Source organism: Grus americana, chromosome 10 (assembly GCF_028858705.1).
Source record: "Grus americana isolate bGruAme1 chromosome 10, bGruAme1.mat, whole genome shotgun sequence".
NCBI lineage: Eukaryota > Metazoa > Chordata > Aves > Gruiformes > Gruidae > Grus > Grus americana.
The window spans coordinates 5,224,991-5,249,364 of record NC_072861.1 but is presented as its reverse complement, the minus strand read 5'-3'; the positions used below and the strand labels follow the sequence as shown (position 1 = coordinate 5,249,364).

General features: G+C 39.2%; 1 protein-coding gene across 1 annotated transcript; it reads right to left on the bottom strand.

Annotated features, from left to right (window-relative positions):
- Positions 1–86: 86 nt before the first annotated feature.
- Positions 87–23,408, bottom strand: CA12 (carbonic anhydrase 12). The gene is made up of 10 exons (XM_054836987.1): positions 23,264–23,408; positions 20,038–20,058; positions 14,495–14,674; positions 12,156–12,298; positions 11,154–11,249; positions 9,388–9,451; positions 8,759–8,916; positions 7,561–7,687; positions 1,190–1,274; positions 87–171 (listed from the first exon to the last, which is right to left on the bottom strand). The coding sequence occupies exons 1-10, from the start codon at positions 23,352–23,354 to the stop codon at positions 87–89; spliced, it is 1,050 nt and encodes a 349-aa protein (XP_054692962.1). The 5' UTR covers positions 23,355–23,408.
- Positions 23,409–24,374: the final 966 nt, after the last annotated feature.

Sequence of the window (24,374 nt, the reverse complement as noted above, 5' to 3'; positions counted from 1 at the left end):
TTAGCCAAGAACAAGAGATGTGTTCCACCAATGCAGAATAAATCAATGCTATGAATGAAAAGGGGCTTTTGTAACAGAGCAGGGCATTAAAGTTTGGAGATGTCTTCTGCCTCCTTGCACATGCCTGGTTTGTAGATGACTTCTTTGTTGTCTTCACCTCTCTTTTTGCAGCTAAAATAAAACAAATGTATTAAATGGTTGTAATTGCAATGAAGGAAGAGCATCATTGGTTACTTAAAATGGTCCATTATGCATGCATGAGATTATTTTTCTCTGTACCGGTGCAAATGTCATAGTAGCTTATTGTTACAAATATTTCAGGAGAACACATTCTGTGTGGCAGAGTCAAAGCTGATTGCAAAGGGATCAGGCTGTAGGAATGTTTGTGATCTTAGCCTTTTTTCCAGAATCTGGCTTTGGTAGCAAACAGTCTGGCTAAATGATCTCTTGTCAGTACAGATTTCTTCCCCTTAAATGATGTGACCTTTGGGAGAGGTTTTTTCTAAAACTCCATTCCCCTCTTGTTTCACTTACTGTTCTAGGAAAAAATGCAAAGATTCAAAAAGCAATTAGGAGCAGCAATGCTAGCAAAAAGAACAAGAAAAAGAACAAATGGTAATTGAGAAACAGAAAAACTGGTTAAGTCTGTTATCGACCCAGTCTGCTTGTTCCACTTAGTCTGGAAAGGGAGTCTCATTTCCTAACTGCTTGTTGGAGCAATCAGTACCTAGAGTGGAAAGTGCTTTTGTGTTCTCCCAGGTACTCACGTACAATTATTTCCTGTCCTTGTGTCTTTTAAGGGTTTACATGGGCGCTGTTTCAGTAATTATTATTTTGAAGAAAAACAACCTTATATGGTTGCTATTCACAAAAAACCAACCATTCCTACAATGGCAGAATGGTGGCCGCTGTGGCACAAAGGTTGCAGCAAGTGGATACCTTTTAGCCATATAAACATATTTTGCTGGCAATAAAATAGAATTACTTTGAAGGATATGATTCAGGAGAAATAACATCTACAGTGATAAAAACAAATCAAAGTTTGTAGGAAGAGATCATATCTTATAAAAGATCCAACATTACCACTATGAAAACCGTGCAAGGTTTTGGACACACAGGCACTTCTTTTTGTCAGAAGAAAAATTTGGTTTGACTTTGTTTCCTTTGATGTGGCAGCCAGACATCTTACCTTTTCCTCTTCAGTAGCCAGAAGGCTACCGCAAGAATGATGAGAACTCCCAGAATGCAGGCTATCACAACAAAAACAACAAAACCTAGGAAAAGAGGGAAAGTGTACAGAACAGTTAATTTCATTTACTTGAGAGGAGAAAGTCTCTAATCTGTTATAACATTTGCATTCTGCATCTACAACTTTGCCACAGCCTGCTTATACCGCTTTGCAATTATGGAATGGATAACTTTTCAGAGATGTATACTGGAAGGTCCTAACCCCACAACTGAATCCACAGTTCACGATGCTGTGAATTTAGACACCTGCTGAAGTCACAAAGCCAACATGCAGGCACAAGCATAGAAGATCAGAAACTTTTTGCGTTTCAATGCTATAATGTATAGGAGAGCATAAACAAAACTGAAGAACTAAACCCAAGCAACTAAGGATGTTAAATTTGATGCCTTTTGTTTTTTCAAGGCAGAAGAACATCGTTGAACGTGGACATCTGAAGAGAGATATGCTTTGCTGTTGAGAACATTGCTTAAAGGCATCTCAGAAGGTAAGAATGAATTTAGGATATTAGTACGAATAACTGAGTGATCTCATGTTTGCATTGAGATGGTAAGCAGTATAATTCTAATGCTGTCTTTGATAATTAACTTTATATATATTTTTGGCAATGAAAATATCTTTATTTTGGCTTTCCCAAAGATCCTGAAGGTGAGTATTCTTTTCTTAACTGTATTTTCATAATTAATTTACACATAGTTTTTTTATATTTTATCAAATAACTGTTTCTCTCTAAGCAACATCAGAACCCTTTCAGAATGAAGCTGACAGGTTTCATGTATTCCATCTAAATATTCTCTCTTACTAAGTCAGCTGTTGAGAAAACAAAAATGTAAAACCTGGAGTTTAACCTTATGCCATTTAACCGTTAGAAGCTTTATTAATTTTAAGTCCCACTGAATAGAAGAAGCTTGCAATACATGGAGTTGAAGAAAAACTGTCTTTTAAAAAAGATGAGTTTTGTTATAGTAAAGGAGCGTCAAATGGACAACAAAATATTACACCAAATAGATAATTGTAGAAAAAAGAGCTTGTAATTTGAAAAGGAAGGGTAGGGGGCATTTCTGTTTGATGAGAAGACCTTCTTGCAAAATTTAGTTAGATAGTATTTCAGCAAGGTGCTGTAATCAAAACTAGACACCAGTTCCCATTTAACTTGTGGGCAGTGGAAGGTTTGAATATCGTAATAAATTTAAGCTACATGCATGTGACACTGATTTTATTAGAATAGATTGCTGACAGGGAAAATACATTATAAAGATGTTAAGTTTTGCTGAATAATCCTTTGAGATTCGAGACATTTTGAAATGTAGTACTTGTTAATAGCATGAATTTAGATTTTAATTATTGGCATCAAAATGCGGATGACTGAACACTTCAGTTATTTGCATTTTTTATACAAAACACAGCTCAATGGCCCCATCTTGTGGCTTGTGTGCTCAGCTGAAGATAGCAGCCCTCAGTCTTGACACTGAAAAGGCAGAAAAGTTGCTCTGAAAACCTGCTTTATTAGGGAACTAGGATGTGCACAACAGGATTTCTTTCACAAATTTCCATGGTTGCCTGGCCCAAGCCATGATTCTGTGTATGGCCTCCCCTTCTTAATAAGTGTGGTCTGTTCCTACCTGTGGTACAGGTGGCTGCATCAGGCTGGGCACTTCAGGCCAGCAACCAGGTGCACTTTAATTGTGCTTTCACAGGAACCTTATTGTTTTGTGGGTTTTTTTGGTTTTTTTTGGTTTTTTTTTTTTTTTGAGGTGAGGAGCCGCACCTGTGAGGAAGCCTTTGTGACTGTAGTAGGTAGAACATGAGATTACAGGGCTGGTGAATACCTTTTTTGAAATGGGTAGAACATTTTTCTATGGTTCACTGACAGAGTCAATGAGCTTTTGTAATTAAAAGTACTCAGATGGAATGGTATTCCTATTAAAGTAGCACTGAGCAATGCCTTTCGTAGCCATAGAGACCAGTTCTTGGGTGAGAACATCCTGATTGCCAGCAGGATGGGCAATAACCCATACAATTCAACTCTGGTAAGTCATGCCAACTTGATACATTTCAAGATATATTGAAAATGCTGTTATAGCTAGTGTCACCTCTGCATAGGAGCCAAATAATGTGGCTTAGCAGAGGGAAGGCCAAATGTTATTCTTGGGTTTGGCACTGGTTCACTGCAACAGTTTTGAGAAAGTCACATCTGGGTCAAATTTTCCCCCGTAGATGGAAGGAATAATGCTTATGCTATTTCTGTGAAGTGTTTAGAGATTACTGGATGTAAAGCGTAGTATCTGATTTTCAGTTACTGGGATCATGGATTTTAACTCTTTATCTTTTAAGTAGTGAGCGTGATTTACAGAGAGAAGGTAGTCAGATGCTGAAAGGTCAGCTTAAGAAACAGATGGAAAACTGCATTTCTGACTGACGTATCTGACTCAGAAAATCACTGGCTCATAGATGCGGTTAGCAATCAATCAGCAACATACCCTTGCCAAGTCTACCAGGTATTGAATCTTAATGAATTGAGAGGGTAGAAAAAGTAAAAGTTGGATCTCTAGGATTCCATAGTGAACCAGTCTTAAACATAAGGTAGCTGCTCACTCCAGAACTTCTGTTACTTCAGTAAGTGTTTCTGTAGTGGTGTTGCTATAGTAAATTGTTTGTGCATGGATTTATGAAAGACTCTGCAGAGGAAGCCTGAAGTCTCAGAAACTTGGCAGCCATATTGCAAATCCTGGTTCTGCTGTTTAAAATCATGGTACATAATCTGGTTTGGGCAGAGATTTGAAGTGGATTACTAAAATAGCCATTCTGGACTGAACTAGTTCTCTAATTGGCAGCGGATGTTTGAGATTGGAGGTTTGGGAAGAAAGTTTTAACCCTCTTACTGATCATCTAAGAATGCCGTGGAGGAGAGGGATATTTCTAGTTGGCCAGTTCACAAAAGCAGAAGAAGGACTGACATACTCTAGTTCTTTCCCTTTTTTACTATTTAGCCATCTTTTAGTTTACTCAACTATTGTGCAACTAATACCAGTTTGTATATTAATCATGGGGCTATTAATGATTGTTGATGATTTGGTAAACTTGTAATTTTCTTACATATTTTTGTTAGAATTTAGCAACAAGGGAACTACTAGTGTAATTCTAGTTTTAAAATAAGATTAAATTGGGGCATTGTTCTATAACCATTATACTCTGCAAGTAGCCGTATAGGGACTTGATAAGAGGCATGAAGATAGAGTAGAATATTATGACTCTATGGCTTTATATAGTATACAACGAGAAACCAAGGAACAGAACCAGCAAAATGTATGCCCTGTGAGTTGTATATAGTCACAGAGGTAACTTTTGTCTGATGCAGAGTCATATTACAGTCAAGAAACAAGGTTTCCACTTGTTACCAACAGAATACAAACAAATCAGTTTTCTAAGCTGATAAATTGATAGGGAGGTTGTTCTGTTACTTATTCTTGACTCAGAAGCAGTAAGATTAACATTATCGCTTACTGCAGAGATTGCAGAGACTCTTCATCATGCATAGCAGAAAGGTATTCATAGTCTTGCAGAACAGGAAAAATCTTATTTTTTGTTAATATGTGAGCTGATGCAGACTGACACAAAATTTTGGTAGCCAAGAGTACTATTTTGTTTTAGTTACACCTTGAAGCTGGGCCTCAAACTATAAACAAATTAAAATGAGAAAAGAGATGATTGATCAGAGTAACTTCTCTCTGCAGTAATTCCAGAGCAGAAATGGTAGCTTTAAATAGAAGAAGGATATAAATAAACTAAACTAAACTAGTTTAGACTTAAATATTTAGCTATCTGCTGCTAGTAATGGGAAAGACGATAAGATACCTTGGGCAGCAAATAAACAAGGAGGCAAGTGGAGAAATGACAATGAAAGCAGAAAAATGCTTCAGCTGTTTGACTGGAAACTAGTGCGGATGCTTACAGTACTTTGCACTGTAGTCTCAACAGGCTTGGGGACTTTTTTTGAATTATCTGGAATGAATGCATTCCTGCTTCTGGAATGAAGATGGGAGATGAAAACTACTCAGCTATTTTTGGGGAAAGTCACTTTTCTAAGCCTTTATTTATCAACTGGAAGCTGTGTACAGGCAGGAGGGTCCTTCAGAACCTAAGCACCTTTCAAGATGCTTAGTAAAAAGTACAAAGTTGTATAGTGATGACTTTATTCATTGAGTGTAACATCTTCAGCTCCTTAATCATACGTTAAGCAAAAGGATATGTGGTGCTGTTTCTCTGCACCTCAGAATTGGGAAGTATCCCATCTGTTCTTAAATCACTGCCCCTGCTTCTGTGCTGCGAGTTAAAACAGTTTTTCTAGTCAGTAGCTTTCTGCTGAGTGTACAGAAATGAGAACCTGAGGTAGTTTGGATCCCTGAACTGCACTGAAAACTCTGTATTGCCTTTAGTACTGTAGCCTGCCCTTCTTTATACACCTGGTCCATAAGGCTTCTTCTGAGGATCCACTATATTAACTGCAGATAGAAAGGTTAATAAAATAAAAGTCAGGACACGCAGAAGTTAAGGAGATGTAGCCTTTGTCGGTGGAGCTCTGGAGATTATGAAATGTAGAGATTTAATGCAGAGCTGGAGAATAGGAAGTCATGGCTTGTGGTTCAAGCCACGTATTCAGTCTTACTCCAGTAAAAATGCAGAGAAATGAAGATCTAAATCATTAGATCTCAATGAGAGAAATGTGCTTAAGTAGCAAGGACAGTAGCATCAACATACTTATTTAAATAATTACTAAGTTAGGTGCAAGAATTCCAGAGAAGGCACTCAAACTTCATGGTAGAATTATGTCCCTCTTATGGGAAGCTTTAGAAATATTTCAGAATGTTTCCATGAGAATTGAAATGGTCCCCAGCCACAGAATGACTTCTGAAATTGTCTCTGGGTTTTATCTCAAAGATGGAGATTTGCTTCAAATAAGGGCCAAATGCTGTTGATGCTCCACACTCCTCAGGTTGGGAGTTTTGATGCAGCTAATCTGACAAAGAGACTGGCCAACTTTTGGTGACAAATCTAAATCATCTCTGATTTCAGAGAAATGTTTTGTCTGGGGTTTGTTTTGGCTGATCTATCTCTAATTTCCACTTTTCTCCTTTATAGCTTTATATTAGAAAGGATATATTATGAAAGGGGCTGTCTGCAGAGGGGATTGGCAAGAGCAGCTACTGCAGTATGCCTGCAGGGAGAACTGTTCCCTGCACTGGCTATTGTGTGAAATTTCCCAGTATACACAACTCCTGTATTTTCCATTCTTTCATCTAAACAGTGAAGAAACTAGCAGACAAAGTTGAAATGATGTGCTAGCATGTTTTATTAATTTGAAAGTTTACTGCTTGGCCAATCTTTTTTGTAAAATCTGCATTTTCTTTTAAAAATCTTTTACTCTCAGTTTCAAGTAGTATAGCAGCTTGCCTAGATTAATCTGCCTTCAGTGTACGTGCCAGCTTCACAACTGCTTTAGAGTATTTGTTCGCAAGACAACACAGAAATTGGAACAACACATTTTGCACAAACAATATACCCAAATGCCTTTACTGTGGGGCACAGCTAAGCTTCTCACCACAGATGCAGGTTTTTGTGCGCACACACCCCCCCCCCAGCCTATGCATTGTTGTTGTGTAACACTGCATAATTAAGCTTTTAAATCAGTTCTTCATCATAAGATGGCGATTTTTTTTAATTTGTAACACTGGATCATACAATCCAATGTTACAAATTATTTTGATTTGTCAAGTTTGAATTCCTCAATGACCTCTTCTGATTCTATGTAATTTCCCAAAAACGGTCTCCCTGAAATGCAAAATTATGATTCCCTTTTAAATGTGCGCATAAAACCAATCCTGATATTGCTGAGAACCAGCAAGTGTCACTGGTGAGACAAGGCCAGCTGACCACTTAATGCTGACTGAAACAGCTAAGCTATAGAGAGCTGTTTAGTGTTTGTAGTGACAGCAAATATTTCTGCTAAGCATGACAAAGCCAAACATGTCTTCGTTCTTTTACCTCCTTGCCTTTGATCAGAAGAGTTGCTGGGCTTGCCTGATACCCATTGTGGAAAAAACCCTTCTCATATACTCTTTGAGTACCTTATTCTCATACAGTTGCCCATGCAACAATGCAGTAAGAGAAGAAAAGGGAACAAAGTGAACTGTGGGAAAATGAGATTGCTAAGTTTTTGTAATGGTACGGTGCAACAGGACTGCCACTTCAGTATTTCAAGTTTACACAAATCACTGTGGACTGTTTCTTTGCATAGAAACGTTCATACAACTTACCTTCACGGAAGGAGATAAAAACCAGTCTTTCATGAAATTCTTGAACATTTCGGAAGTTATCAACCATTTCCAGGGGTTCTGGGTCATCACTCTCTGTGCAGTACATGGCTGTTTCCAGGGCCAGTAACTATAAAGGGAAGCACCCTGTTCAGCTCCCAGAATACAGAAAAAGCAATGCCAGTGTATGATCACTGAGACTGTGTATTTGAAATCAAAGGGGTAGTCAAAGGAAGAGGATACATTAAGTAACACTTAAGTCTTGTGTGGCCTCTGTGCCCAAATACAGAATAATGTGTAAACAGTGTGACATCTCCAAACCCATACCTGTATTTTGTTTACATCCTGACAAAATTAATCCTGCTTAGTAATTATCCACCAGGAAAACTGGATGGGAGGAAACATGGTGGCCCTTTGCAGCATGTTCTCCCTGGCACAGTCTAACTTGTAAGCAGTACTAAAAGCTACTTGATGAAAGAACTCTCTACTTTGGTAAAGACATGATCTGGCAGAGTGGACAAAGTTAAGGATCGACTTTCATAGCAAGGAGCATGCAGTAATTTGATCAGAGATTTTGATAATAACATTTCCCCCTGTGTTTATAATTAGGTGAATCAGAAGATAGTGTTTGGGAGTTTCTAGTCTATGTAAGTGTCCACCTGAGAACAAAGAAGTTAATTAAATGAGCACAAAAAATGTAAGTTGGAGAAAAGCCAGGGGATTCAAGATTGACAAATAACACATCACAGGCTTTTTAGAAACTTAACATCTACCCAGCCTACCATACCTGAATCAGTCAGGATCAAAGTAGCACTAAAATACTTAGTGAATAGGGTTCAGGCATGAAGCCTGAACAAAAATGATCTGGAAGTGACTCATGGAAAGACTCAAAGCAGGGAGTAAGTGCATAGTGAAAACAGAAATTAATCTCACTTGACTGATTTTTCAAGCTGATACTATACCAATTGCTATGCAGTTGTCTGTCCTTTATTTCTTCTAGTCAACTGAAAATGTGTTAACTACAACCAGAATAAGAGATTGATTTATGTCAGTTCTATGCTCTTCTTCCCACTTAAAGGATTTTAGCAATGGTCATCTTTCAGTTTCACAGGAACATAAGAGAATCCAGGAAATGAGAATATGTGTTTACTGTTCTTTAGCAGACACCAATCAGGAAAACACATGCTGTATTTAAACTTGCCTGCTCTTGTGAAATTCTAACAGGGTGTCGGAAAACTGTCCAGAGAACGCTAGGGTAGCAAGGAGGAGTCGTCAGGGATCCTTCATAGCGATAATACTCATCCAGTCTGTCAGGAAGCAGTTCTTGAATATTAAAACCAGGCACTTGGACCATCTGATCTAAAATAGAGGATTTGTGTTAAATGCTGCATTGTTACTATGCAGATAGTACATTCATTACACCAGTGAAATGAATTTGCTTTTCAGTAAGTAGAATGCTTTCAGTTATATCACTAGGAAAAGAAAAATACATTCTAACAGAGATCTTCCCACCTTAATAAGGAATACAGCTTTTTAGGTTTCCTATGTACAAATCTTGTCTTAGATACAAAGTCAGAACCCTGTTAGATAAACTGTGGCCGTATTAGCCAAAACCCACCATGTGCGAGAAATAAAGCCCAGTCAGAAACACGTGGTGCATGCTAGCCATACACTTCTCACAGAAATGCACTGCATTTGTAAGTCTTTAACAGCTTGTGACAGGTTTGTCTGGGATTTCTGGACTTTTTCTTCAGCTGGTTCAGTCCCTCTCAGGATCACATCTGATACTCTTAGCTGTTCTCAATCCAATGCAGGCTTACAGCCACTCACCCTTGTATTTCACATTCCGAAAGTGCCTGAAGATCTTCTCATAGGATGGGTTGAAGGATCCAATCTGTAATGAGCAGACTATTAACAGCTGTGCAAATCACCGTGGTCTGAATATGAGTCTTTGCTTCTGCATGCAGCAGACAGCAGTATTTGATGGCCACATAAGGCAAGTATCTCCGCTGTCCAGATATTCATATACTGGAATGGCATAAGTACTCTTTTTACTCAAAACATTAACACTATCTTCAGAACCCCAATAATGCTCTTACTCACTCTAGAGCTATTGGAACTGCTTTGTCATAATCCTATCTAAACAACTGCAGTGTAGACCTCGTGTGTGTACTTGAAAGACCCTGTTGCCTTGCCTTTTCAGTATGCTGTGCAAATGAAGAGAAACCATTTCCTCTGAGGACATTGCAGGCATAAGTTCTCAACTGACAGGCTTCTCAGATCATCTACTGGTTCCTAGTCAAGGCCACATTTTTCCACCCACAAACATTTTTTGGTCTGCTACTTCTCACAGTCCAGGAAGATAAAGAATGACACTGTTGGGTACTGCAGGGCCACTGGCAAGGGCTAGAACTCAACTATCTGGCAAGGGCTATAACTCAGCTGTCAAACAAGACCATGTTTTTGAACTGCTACCAGCAGCTTTTCAGTCTAATAATCAATGCCTTTTTTATGAATTCTTTAGAGTTGGTGCTTAGCAACTCCTCTGACAACCAGACAGAGTAAACTGGTGTCCTTAGATCAACTGTAATAGCCACAAGCTGTCTGAAAGTTTTTCAAAGATCTAATTTCCATTGTTCCCTTACGTGATTTTTAAACACCATTGCTTAGAAATAATCAGAATCCCACTATTATTCCCTGGCATAATAAACAATACTCTGACACTTTTCACAGCTGCAACTTCCAAATGAACTGAAATTTAACACAAAATTATTGTCAAAGTCTTAGAGCTGCTAGGAAGTGAGCTTGGATAATATTAAGGAGAATTAGAGCTTTGTCTGCTAAGTAGAACATTTTCACTTTTTTGATGGAAATGTGAAAACCTGGGTGGTTTTAGGGTTTTTTTTAATGCTGCAGAAAATCTTCACATTTAAAAATCATCTTTATAGAGGAGTTTTAATCCTCAAGAAAATGGAGAATTATGTATGTACAAGCTTCTAATTTGTTTTTTTTCAGATCATATTATCTTTAATTGCTTGTATGTGGGGCTTTAGAGGGGAAAATTGGAAAGCTGTCCTTCTGTAATCTTAAGAAGGGCACTGAATGTACTTGTTTACTGTAATCTGTGATTCAAAGAATCTGGGAAGTTTTCAACCTGAAGACTGTGGTCAAATGCTAATTACATACAGTGGCCAAAGCCAGGGTTGTGTCTGCCTGTGCCTCTCTGCTGTGTTAAAACTGCTTCATGCTACGATGAACAGTTTAGTCAGTGAGCTTGAAATTCGCTGTTGTCTGTTGTTTGATAAACTCTACCAATCCTTAGTTTGTAAGTGAAAGCAAAAATGGATTTAACATAGCTGAAGTTAATTTACTGAAAAACATGAGGAAAGATTCAGAATTCCTCCTTTCTTAAAATTTGTTCCTGCTTATGGATGTGCTGCTGGAATCTGGGCCTTTTTTGTGAAAGAGAAGAGGAAGAGCCTTTATTCAGTGACAGCATCGTGAAATAATCTAGGTAATTTTGGACATTAAAGGTCTCTGATGACTTAATGATTGAAAGCATATTCTAAACCAAAACCAAAGGTCCTGCGTCTTACCTCAAGAAGAATAGCCAAAACCGCCAGTCCATCAGCTTTGTCCATTGCTGCTGTTATATCTGGGTATTTTTCAGAATTATAATGTACAATATGCAGCTACAAAGAAAGAGATACTATGTTAACACCTGAGGCATACTCATATTTCTGTTTCACAGCTAAAAAGGACCAGTGCAGCCACCTCAGGCTAAGACAACACAATGGGATCCTTCAGTGATTTCCGGGTGTAGTGGTAAGATCTTTTTAGAGAAAAGCAAAAGGTCCTGGAACTTCCACTCCCAGCCCCGCTGTAGCTGAGTTAACCCCTGACACACCCTCGACATAATGAGGGGGAAAAGAAGATCAGTCACTTCAGCTTCAAGGCATCTCGGCTGTAGTACTGGTACATTTTTCTGAAAGAGTAACATCTTAGCACTCTTGGGCCTCTCTGCTATTTAGAATGCAAAACTCGCTGTTAAATGTAACTAGAGAAGAAACAGATTCCTAAAGTGCTGTTATGCAAGCAAATTATTCTGACTTATTTCTCTTCAATCATTTTGGGGTAAATATCTGATTGGTACTGCTTTTCAAAATCTATTCCCAAGTCCATAATTCAAGATTAGAAAAGATAACAAATAGTTCCTCACTGCATAGAGGAAGGTGAGTAAAGGTAGACAGAGAAGCAATGCTGTGCAGCTAAAAGATATACCTGGTTTACAGAGAAGAACCAAGGTGTCAAATATCTAGTGATTTGCTTGAAATTACTCAAGTGACCCAGTGCGAGGCCTGAGTTTAGAACCTAAATTCTGACTCCCTGACTTGTGGCATATTCATAAAAGTACATCGGAGTCCATCCTTTTCGCAGTGCACAATGCATTTTTTTTTAGTACATACCCAGATCATAAATACTTGGATTAGAACCTTGCAGCCTTTTACAGTCATATACCCAAGATAAAAATCCCACTTTGAAACAATGGGACCTGCCCAACCTTCTTTGTTTCTTTCCCTGATATGACCTTGTCTTACCTCTGCTGCAAAATGCTTCCCACTGACTGTGTGCTCTGAGCCTTCTGACTTGTTTCTGTTTCCCCAGTGTAGGTGAAGTTGAGATGCAGTGTATTCAAAGGGGAGGTTTCTGATGTACATAGTAGGTGACAGGTACATTTTCACTGTAAGCAGACCAAAACCAGATGGGAGCAAATGATACCACAGCTTTCAAGCACAGGGCAAATAAAAATCCCGCGTCTAAGTATAGTATGTAGGGAGCATGAACAAAGCAGATTCTTAACTCAAATCCATCTCAGTTTGTGGTAGGAGATAAACAGTTTAGGTGTCTTTAACCCTTTCTAGGCAATTCAGGAGAATTTAGAATATACTCTTTTTCTATTTTCTTAAACTAAAGGAATTGAATGTGAGAATTGTTGCTAATGGAAATTTTTCTTGTCCAGAAGAATGCAAAATTACCTCAGTCTTATTGAAGAGACAGTTATTGATGTGTCAGTGAAAAAACTTAGGCTCATGTGCCTGCTTTCAACCCCCTTATAATGGTTGAAAATGGCTTAATAAATTAATATTTCTCATGGTATTTTTAAACTCTTGCTATATTGAACTCCTCTGCCTCTTAACCATCTTTTAGGAGCGTATGGCAAAACCAAATAAACTTCCCCCTCTCCCTGCTTCCCCCGAAATCCAGAGCATTGATGTCAAGCAGCCAGATAATCACAGGCCTGAAGAACTAGCATTTCCTCTCTTGACTTGCTGGAGGGAGACCTTTGTATGCATTACTCTCCCTTCTGCTCACTAATGCTCTCCAATGTGGAAGACAAGGACGGGTTTAAGTTTTTTTGTGTAGAAATCACAGTAGTAATTCTCAACTCAGCAGAAACTGAGTTGCTCACTTGAGAAGTTTGATACTTCATAAACCAACAGTTTATGTAAAGAACAGATTGATTTCTTTGCAATTTATTATTTTCCAGTGTGAATACAATTTGTTTCTGGAGTGTCCCAGACATGTTTTTCAGGGGAATCAAGGCTCAAAACCCTAATGAAGGAGCAGGTGCAAACCTATGTATTTTTACGCTAGTGCTAAAAAACTTTTTTTTGAGCTCTACTGTTTTCAGTCTAGCTGAAGCAGGTAATTGTATCTGGATTAGCTGGCCAGTGAAGCACATTCATTATATGTAGGAATGACTGATACCACAATACTAAGCATCCTACTGATTTCCTCTCTAGCCAGAAGAGGACATAGCAGCAGATGGTGTAATGATCACTCTAACAGAGGCTGTTTTTTCATTCCTCAGAGCAATTAAAGTTTGTATCTGAGTGAAATTTCTAGAGTGGGTTGCATGTCCCCTGCTTTCTAGGAGGGCACTGACCTTAGAAGTGAATTCTCATTTTTACTGAGGAGGTGATATATTTTTGTCTTGGCTTTCATTAGGAAGTAGTTGAACTTCTTGTTTTAGGAGCAAGATCTGACAATGTTAGTGATGTAGGGTCTATAAGGAATTTGCCTTTACCTGTGTGACTGTTATGTAAGGGACAGGCTCTCAGTGGTGTTCTTTTGTCTCCACCTGCTCTCCGACACCATTAAAGTCCACAATGACAATGTTTCCTTCTCTGCCTATTGCCTGTCACTTACATTCAATTGTGACAGTACAATCTTTCACTCAGGACCAAGAAAGGCTCTTAAGAAAAGAAGGTTCACAAGGAAAGGGTGTTCCAGCCATTCCTGGTCTAAACCAACCTGGTTTTGATGGAGAAATTGATCAAGAGCAAAACCAGGAGCCATGCCCTAAGAGGCTGGCCCTTACTGAAGAATGGGCTTGTGATGTTCTACAGAGCACATTTACCCCACTGAAAGAGTCAGAAAACAAGAGATGTTTGCGTGTCAGGCATCTTTTAACCAAGCATGCCAGAGAAGAACAGAGGCAGAGGCCATTTTATAACACAGGTTCTTTTGATGCTTATGCAATAGAGGAAGATTCAACTGCTTTGATTAGACTGGAATGTCACAGACCCATTGCACCCATATTTAATCAGTTTATCTCTTTTTAACAGAATCACAAAGCTTGTTTCTGTTTTGGAGCATTCCAACCAAAGTAATAAGAAAAGCCCAGGAATTACTTCTGACATGCCTAGAGTTTATTTAAAAATCACGGTCAATTCAGCTTACTGCAAATCCATTTGTATTTAGTACCTTCCCAAGTTTCCCATGCCTGTTCTCTAGATGTAGGTATGCTGATGTGAAGGCTTCATCATCGCATCTGATAATCTGATAGTCAAAGTAGTTCACCCATGAAATAAAAAATCACGAGCTCCAGCAACTCTTTCTTTCACAATCCCTTGCTGTCATTGAGCTCCCTTACCTGAATGACCATTATTGGTCAATGTAAACTGGTCAGTGGAGGGCACATTATAGCCTATGAATTCTAAAGGCAAGAGATTAGAATCGTACTGGAGAATATCTTTGTGGAAATCTATTGGTGATTGGAGTACTCCTCCACAAAACGGGTATTTCTTTGGCCAGGCCTTCTCTCCATCAGTACCTGTGTAAATTAACAAGGAGACACTTTTGTCAAACCTTAACTATGCAATTATTATAAAAACTCCCCTGTTTCAGCCTTCACCCAAAATTTGGAAAAGGAGCCTTTTCTGAATTCTTGAGACTTACAAGTTTTTTAAACTTATTCTCTTCTTTCCAGTGTCCCATTAGATAGAAAAGGGCCAAATGCCAACAAAATTCTCGCACAGACATTTTACCACCCCTCGATTTTTTGGCAATCATCTCAACTGCTGTTGATGTTATACTCCTGGGGAACTGTAGGCACTGTGGCTCACCAGCTTAGGCCTGCAGGCAGCAGTACCACAGCCAGCCACAGTGCCTCTGACCCTCTTGTGATGGTATTGTTTCTCTTCAGAGCCCACAAGCGTGACAAGTAGAGTTTGGATCTGTGACAGTAATTGGACTATTTACTGACATTAATTACTTTTCCCTATGGAAGTGTCAGGCATATGCCCAGTAATGCAGCTATTCCAGCCTTCTGAAGAGAATTGCTGAAAGAAGTGACTTCATGTTGGCAGAGGAAAGTTTCCATACTTTTCAGTACACAGAAAGCCAGACCCTTATAAACTTTTCCTTATCATACAAACTGCCTGGCTCTATCTAGCAATATTGCATAACCCACAGTTAAAAGCTAACTTGAAAAAATGGAAGGCGTTATGATAATTTGACCTGCAATAACTTGCTCAAACTCTGCGGAAACTTTTCTTCATCACAGTCTTTTGCCCTAGGTAGGATCTACAAAGAATAGATAATATCAAGAGATTTTTAATTGTGCCTTTGATTCAATTACACATTAATAGCTAGCAGCTGTTCACAAGATGTAAGCTGAGACCATTTGGATTTAAATACCAAAAGAGGTACTTGCAACTTGTGTTTCTTCTTGACTCTGAAGATTCATCATGATTCTTTCTAAGGCAGGAAGGTCTTTTGGGATCACCCAGCCTGATCCATATAATACAGGCTATTGGACCTCCCTGGATTAATTTCTACTTCAGTGAGGCCATATCTTTCAGAAGGGAAAAAACACCTACTCTTCTTTTAAGCATTGCAGGTAAGAGATACTGCATTAGTGCCAATGGATAATTACTCTCCTTGGCAGCTTGCTTTTCACTGTGAGTTTGTCTAGCTGACTTCATTTAGATAGTTATTGCTTTTAATCCTTTGCTTAGAAATTGAAGACCCTCCTGTTAGCATACTTTTGTTCCTGATTGAAGTACTTATAACATAGAGGATATAGTGTCTCACTTCTCTTAAACCACATAGATTGAGTTCCCTGAGTCTTTGGTTAGAAGGCTTCTCTTCCAAAGCTATAATATTCCTTGTGGCTTCTTTGAAGTCTCTCCAGTATGTTAACATCTTCCATGAATCGTGATTACCAGAATCTAATGTTAAATCAGGTCATCAGTAGCAAAGCAAGTTCAGATCTTTTCTGAAGGAAAATTAACAGTCAGGAGAATATTATTAGAGGCTCACTTTTTTTTATGTGAAAGGCACTTTCCAAGGATATGTATAGTAGAGGTGAATCTGACTTAAACATAGTGCATGTGACAGAACTGGCAAGTTCAATTCCAGTGCTCAAAGACAGACTTACTTGTTAAAACTCTTTAAGATTATTCAAGACAGGTTGGCACATGACATTGTTTGCGGTGTGGATACTCAGACTCAGTCAGTGCTTTTCAGTATAAATAGGCCTTGATGTTGCCCTAACTTAGATCTTTGACTTCACTTTGTGTCAAATCACGTTAATTTCTCTCCTCTTAGATCTTCATGGTACTATCTTAAAGTTATTGAAATTCTTTTTAAAAGCTAATAAATGTTATGCTGACATTATAGAATGACATATATGTCCTTTACATATTTTTTGGCAAATAACAGATCCATCTAGAAGAGGATAAATTGCATACTATGGGATATCCATACTTGAGAATATTTCCCAGGAAAATATGTATCAGTATATATCAGGAAGTGATAGTTTCTTGAGGTTGAAACTTGACATGCATGACAATGACACTGAAATTTAACACTTTCCAGGGAGCTAAGACTACAGCAGTGTCAGAAAAATTGGTGAGAAGCCTTTATTCTAAAAAGACTTCAGTAATTTTAAAAGGTTTGGGGTTTCTATGCACTGATGAGATAGTGAGTTTGCAAGAAAACTTTAATATATTACGTATCATAGGTTTGGGGACTTGATCATTAAATAGGCAATTTTTAATGGATGCATAAACCAGAAGTCTAGTTCCAGCCAGCGGAAACCATGTCATGAAGTACCATTCACTTTTCCAGTACTGTGTTCGGATGAATTGAATGCCCTTAAGAATTGGCAGCAGAGTCTGGGAACTTCCACACCAACATTAGCAGTTCAGAAGGGAAACTTTTGTCTTTTTTATAAAATGCTGTAGTTATTGCAGTCTTTATGTATCTTCATCTTCACTAGCAATTATCCTTTCCTTGACATAAATCTGCAATTCCACTCATGGGCCTCTAAGCTACAGCAGTTTTTGCTTGTTTCTCAGTCCTGCTCAATTAAAAAAACCCAACCAAACAAAAAACATTTTTTTGGTACAAAATCAGTTTTTTCTAGAAAGTCTGCCACATAGTGTTCCTAATTTCAATGCCTCAAAACTCCTGTCTCAAAGAGCTGAGCTCACTGCAGCTTGGGTTTGCATGTGTGAAATTGAGATTTCCATGATAGATAAGCCACACAGCTGGAAGGCGTTTCTCTGCTAGCTCTGTTGAAAATGAATGATTGATTGTGAACCAGATTTTCCTTTTTCTGTGCCAGCACATTCAGATAAATTCAGTGGAAATCACATTGTGTTTGCAAAGGTTCTGTCTGATCACTACTGAATAAAGAATACCATGTGGATGTATTAGGATTGGCCTGTACTACAAGTTGCGAAACGTATTAGCATAGGAAGTATTGCAAAAATATCTTAGTAGTTAATTTCCTCCTTTTGTGATGACAACATTTGTGACAAAGGGAAAGACCCAGGCATCTCGGATGATGTTTGCTGCTATGAGGATCCTGTCAGGACTGTGTCGGCAGAGCAGTAATTGGGCCACAGGCCTGTCCTACCCACCAAACACTACTATTCAGCTGTTGGAGTGAGCAAATTAAGGTACGGAGCTGTTGGTATGGGTAGAAGTAGGACACCTCCTGCTACCACTGCTCCCAATGCAGCCATGAACACTCCCTGCTGATGAGAGTGCAAACTCAGGTTGCTCAAATCCAGCTTGTGGGCTGCCTTCTTTTACATGAGTTTCCAGGACCATGTTCCCCTACCATGCTGTAAATAACCCTGAGCCTGGCTGTGCCCTCATAGCTATTTTATAAAAGATATCTGTAAATAAAGTAGTAATAATTCTTTGGATAGTCTTGCTGCCCAGCTGCACAGTGAGCTGAGCAAAATACACTCAGCACCATGGCTGCATGCGTCCATCGTATCATCTCCTTTGACAGCTTTTAGCTTTCCATGCCTAAGCCTTCAGCCAGCCCCACAGCCCTAGCACTGCTGGGCGATGCAGAACAGATATTCCTTTAGGATCAACAGTGGTGTTTGCTCTCAGGATGTGTACATTGGCTGACTTAAAAAAAGAAGAAAACAGGCCTGTGAGACACCAGCATTACCAACAGACTTTTGTTCTAATGACCAATTAGTATTCATGTTGCTCGAGCTTCTCATGGGGTGTCCAAGATCTGAAGAAAACTAATGCAGTAAAATGCATTGGGTCAGTGACACACGGAATGTCTGTGGTATTTCTGCAGCCAGGCAAAGCACTCTGCCCTGTTTTCGGCCAGCTGGAAGCTGTATAGCTGCTGTTAGCCCAGGGCTGTTAGTAGTGAAGGCAGAGAGTCCAGGCTCCCTGCCACAGTAACATGACCACATGGTTTCCATTTTGCTCAGAGCACAGGCAGAGCTCAGTCATACCATTCTGTGTACACATATCCAATATGTGTGTGTCTTCCACGTGTGTGTCTTCCACATGTGTGTCCAGAGGGAAGCTTGTGAGATAGAGGAATTGCCAAGGGCTGTAGCTGTCCCTGTTAGTCCATTCAAGTGCTGTATGAGAAATTTTGGGCGTGTTCTAGTGTGTTCACTAAAGCTGGCATTTCCTAAGGGGAAACGCAGGAATCTTAGCACAGGTTCTCAGCATCTCACTGAATTGAAGTAAAGTATTTGGCAACAGGAAAACTAAAGAGTTTGCAAGTTCGATTAGCCTGATGTCTGTTACAACAATTCTTGTGTCTGTGTTGTAGCGTGAAGTTGTCTCCTCACATACTAAAGCATGTTAAAAAGAAAAGTAACTAATTTAAACAAGCATTATCCTGGGAAGGAGGGAAAAACTTCTGCTTTGATGGTAGTAAAAGAAGTCTTACTTTCCTTACTACCCAGCAGGGTTAGGTTCATCTGATGGCTGCTGTCAAGGTGGAAAACCCAGGCTTTTGTTATTCAAACTGTGTCAACCTTTTTTTTTTTCCTAATAAGAATGTTAAGTATATGTATGCATACTGTCAGTCAGATTAATACCTATAGACATGCAGCTGACAGTTTTCCTCTTGCTTATGTGAAGCGAGTCAGGTAAACTGGAGCACAGCCAAAGGGAGTAGTTATTAGCAGCAAGTTCAATCTCAAAGGTTCTTTGTGTTGTCTTGGAGCAGCACCAAAGGCTTAAGAACAAGCATTTTTTGCTGAGATTCTCAGTACTGCCTACTTCTTTGTGGGCATGTGGCATATAAAACACTAGTCTGAATGAGAAAATAACTGGCCAGAGGATTTGATCAATTACAAGAAAATCTCTAGATAATTCTTCTTCCTGAGCAGCCATCAGATCCTTTTGGGTTAGTAGCTGAGTTAAAAGACTAGTGTGCAAAATGACAGTGCTTTCCTGAGTATGATTTGTTCTACCTTGTCGGTGCTGGGATTTTCAGGGAGCTGAGTCTCCAGTCACACAATACAGGTAACTTGCTGAGCTCTGACTCTGCTTAAAAATGAAGACCCATGTGGGTAGGAAGAGGTATGCTCTTTGCAGAGCTAAGCTGAAAGGTATTGCTGGTCTGTTACTGGTGGGGAAACAGAGGGCTTTGGGGAACCTCTGCAGTTGTAGGGTCAGTCTTAATCTGCTGAAGTTCCTGTCATTCTGCAAGGCAATTTAGAACCTTGTAACTGACTCTCAATCACCCAGATACGAAATGTGGTGGATGAATAACAGATTTCAAGACAATGGGCCAGAACCAGAGTGAAGATAGCGAACCCAGTAGGTTCTCACCAGAATACATTTAGCATGTTGTCCTTAAAATATAGAACAAAGCCATAACTTAGTATGTACAAATTAGTTCGTACTTACCAATATAAGACCATTTTGACCCTGTTTAAAGATAAAAGAAATATTACTGTGAATATTTGAAATTGATCTTACTCTGTAAAGAAATTGCCACTTATTACTGAATTTTGCAATACTTTTATCTGTCTTTCTAGCCCCAGATGTTGAGCAAAACATAGATGCTTTCAAAGATTATGAACCCTTCTCACCCAAATTATAACTATAATTATCACTGTGATCCTGCCCATAGGGCTCGACTTTCTTGCGGTCACTTAAATCCTGGAGCAAAACTTTTGTCAGGGTTGGTTTTTTTTTTTTTGTCTCTCTTTCTTTTTTTGTTTTTGTATGTGTGGAGCCACAGGCTCTGTATGTAGCTACATCCCTGATTTTTTTTCTGGTTAGGAAACTAAGGAATTTAAATGGAGTGTAGCTATAAGGAACCCCCTCATGCCTAGTTGAGGAGTTTGAAAAACGTCGGTGGATTGCCAGTTGCCGAGAAATGATGGACAGTCATTTCTGTACAGGAGCTCTGGGATTTGCCAACTGAAGCAGATAGGAATAGATTGAATTTGAAAAAAAAGGGAGTATTATACATGAACTCATATAACTCAGAGAATCCTGGGGGGTTGAGTGAGTGTTAAAATGATCAATATTTATCCATTTCTTAAGGAACTGAACTTGGGACAGTGTCTCTGCATGTCTTTGGAAAAGTCTTGACTTATTAAATGCTCTTTTTAAGTATTTTTCTTTTTGTCCTGAAACCTACTTACAGGCATTCAGCTTGCTGTGTAATTACAGGTACTTGTCCTTACAGATCTGAATAGTTCTGGTTATCAAGCTAATGCAGATCTTTAGTCTCCGCAAATTTAATTTTATTTCTGCTTAGAAAACAGTCCTGAATGACGAGTCTTGCAAACACTCACTATGCCTGTATGTGCGTGCGTGCATGCAAATATTTATCCTTACATGCACATGTCTTAGTACATGATTCTTGGCTGCATTTCTCGTGTTCTGAAGCGTGGCCACAGATACAGCTCTTCTCCAAAGAATGTCGTGTGAAACGTTTGGGATTCATTTGTAGGGATGTGCAAAACAGCTGCACTTAGCTCTTTTCTATTGATATGTGCTGGGAACACTAAGCTCTCTGCTTCTAGTTCATGAGGACCAGTGTGCCTTGTTCTTTTACACTGACATTTTCAAAATGAAGTCTGTGTAATCATCCTGGCTGAAGTCCCCAGATTCTTTGCATAGTAGAATTCATGTACTATCTTAGATTTCAAGATGAGAAACCTCATTCTCCTCTCCCCTTCTCTCTGCAAGGGATTATCTCTTACTGAGTTGTTTTGGGGGTGCTTGTGTCCTCTGCTCAGCACGTTCTGTAGGTAAAACTTGCATGAAGATAGCAACTGACTGTCAACAGGTTTTAGAAATTGCCACATCCTCATCTGAGCAAGGTTTGTAGAAATATTGGCTTAACTACAATAGCTACTCTCTGCTTATGCTCTTACTGCCCATTAAAATATGTACAAAGTGTCAAAACTACAATTTTTATAAACCTTAAACCAGTCTATTTCAAAGATTTTCAATATTTTGGGTGTTTATGCCAGTCGAAACAAAAATAAATGCAAGCTTAAAGTCTTTTGTGAAGTGAAATTTTCCTTAGCCTGTGAGTGTTTTGATGATCTGCCATTCACCACCATTATGACTTTACTGACGAGCACAATAATAGCAACTAGTGTAGGCAGGGCTGAGGCACATTTAATGCTTACTTCATCTAACTTAGATCAGGAGATGAATAGATGACCAGATGGCAGAATCTGCTTGATTTTGTCTGAATGAACATGTAGAGCTGTTAAAGTGATTTGCTGCCATTCTCAGACTGTGCACAAGGTGGTTATTACCTTTATTCTGCTTGATAATGAAATGAGGGTGAAGTAGACTGTCACACAGTCTCCCAAAATTGGAGGAGGGTCCATAGAGTGTCTGATTCACATCTAGAAGGGCACTAGCAACAGCTCCATACCTGTGAGCACTCTCCTGCCTCTTTGTTCACGTTGGGGTGAGTGCTGATGAGTGCCACGGTTACATGCCCATGCATGGCAGAGGAGGTTCCCAGAGTCAGTGTATCTGTGTTTCACTGATCAATATCTAGGGAACGAATACATTTCCAATGTCATTTGGGAGCTGGGAAAGTGGGAATGGTTTTAGTTGTGGTAATCTATGTTAGTTGTGTCTCTGACTTGGGAAGATGTCAGAGACAGGCAGATGCTGTAGCTCTTTCCATTTCTTGGTACTGGATATCTAATTCTAAGGAATTCTCCACCATTCCCTTCAGGATGTATCCTAAGACATATCTTTTCAACACATCCTTTCACTTCCAAACCTTCTGTGTTGCCAGAGAAAGCACCTGGAAAGCACCATGCTTTATTCTGTTATTTGGGAAAGCACCAAGCTCTAGGAACCTCTGCCCTTCAGGTGGGAGATTCTGCTAGAGAATATAGCCATTTTTTCAGAGGATATATGCCTGAAATAGGAAGGTGACCTTAAAAGTTTGAATTCCACCTATTATGTAGCTCATGTGAAGAACCTTGTAAAATGCTTGTCTTGGTGGAGCTCTGTATGAAGCTGACTGCTCCGGATTACACTTGAGCCTTCAGGATTTTCGTCTCATGAATACACGTGCTGAGTAAGTCCTCTCACACAAACTTTACAATAATTCTCCCTTGTATCCTATAATCACACTAGGTGGATTATAATTCACTTGAATGGATGAAAATTGATTATTGAATAGATGAACATTAACTCCTAAAAAGAGAGCGAGGACCTCCTGAAACTGGTCCTGTTTAAATATAAGAGAATGAGGTCTAGTATATGGAGTGCTTCACAGGGATTGCATTGTTTTCCTCTGTTTTAAGATTTAAACAGGGCAGAGGGAAAGGTGTGATGCTTCCACTAACTCTGAGAAGGGACAGTCTATGCTTCATTCTATGAGAAACAAAAAGATCACAAAGCAAGGCATACTGAGCATACAAGAAATCTGTAACGCAAACTAAATCAGAGGACAAATTTCTTTTCCCTTCATATATAAGAACAATTATAAAGTAAAGTCTCCAAACAATTGCAGACTGCAACAATATGCAACTTTGAGCATGCTATTGAAATAGTAATAATTAAAAGATGCCAGTTTTCTGCACACATTAGCTGTCCTAAGTTACAAGTGACAATAAAATAGAAAGCTGAAAGACTTTACCATTCAACGGCGCTTGCACTGAGAGTTGTATCTTTAGGATGAAAATAAGCACAGTAGTGACTGTGACTATACTGAAGCTCTTGGCTGACATCTCAAGGAAAGACTTATAATACTCCGACAGTTCACAGGTTCCTCTGTACTCTGAAGAAACTCCCTCGTAGATACGTAACAAGTGGCAGAATGCACACATACAGAGCTTCTGCTAATGAGTCATTGCCCTTCTCTCCCCTTGTCTCTCTCCTTCCTTTTAGGACTGCTTTTTATACAGCTCCTGAGACTCAAGCCAAAACAAATGATGTAATCAGACCTGCCTCTAGGTCACAGCACCCTCAGAAAACTGATCATATTCTTCATTACCTCAGTTTTAGTGAGCTCCTCACAGGGCAGACTCCAGCACTTAGAGAGGGAATTTATACGTGGAATGTCAGAAATTATTTGGCAGAGACACAAATCCTTAAAAAAGCTGTCCTCTTATGGGCCATACCACAGTAGAATTTTTCTAGCCTATTTCAGAGTGTCTCCTTCAATTCCCATTTTTGGATCCGTGTGATTTAGCATAATGGGCCACTGTGAGGACTGGAAGGAGGGGAAGAGAAGTGAGGCCATGTGTGGGACTTAATAACTCGGAGGGACCACGGACACTTGCCACGAAAACCGTCTGGCTTGTCAGGAAGGGATTTTTTTTAGGTTGAAAGCTCTTGGAACCAGGAGAACATGTGAAGCAGGGAGGAGTGCAAATTCATGGAGAAATAGCCCCAGAGTCTAATGTTATGTTCAGCACATGTATGCAGAGGGGTAAAGAGGAGCACAGGGTATAAGTTAATGGCCTCTTCTGAAGGTGATTGAACAATGGCCTCTTAAACTGAGTGCATTATCGATAGCTGAGGAGCAGAAGGTGGGATTGGAGAGGCTATTTGTTTTAGTTGAGTACATTATTATTTATAATTGTTATGAACTGCTTACTACATCTCAGTAACAGCTTTGTAGCATGTATCAGTTTTCATTGGTCAAACTTTATTTTCAACATCTTTATTTATCAACTGCTGTTTAATTGCTCAATGTTATTAGATGTGCTCATTTTTTCATACCGTCATTTATGAGGCTGATAAAG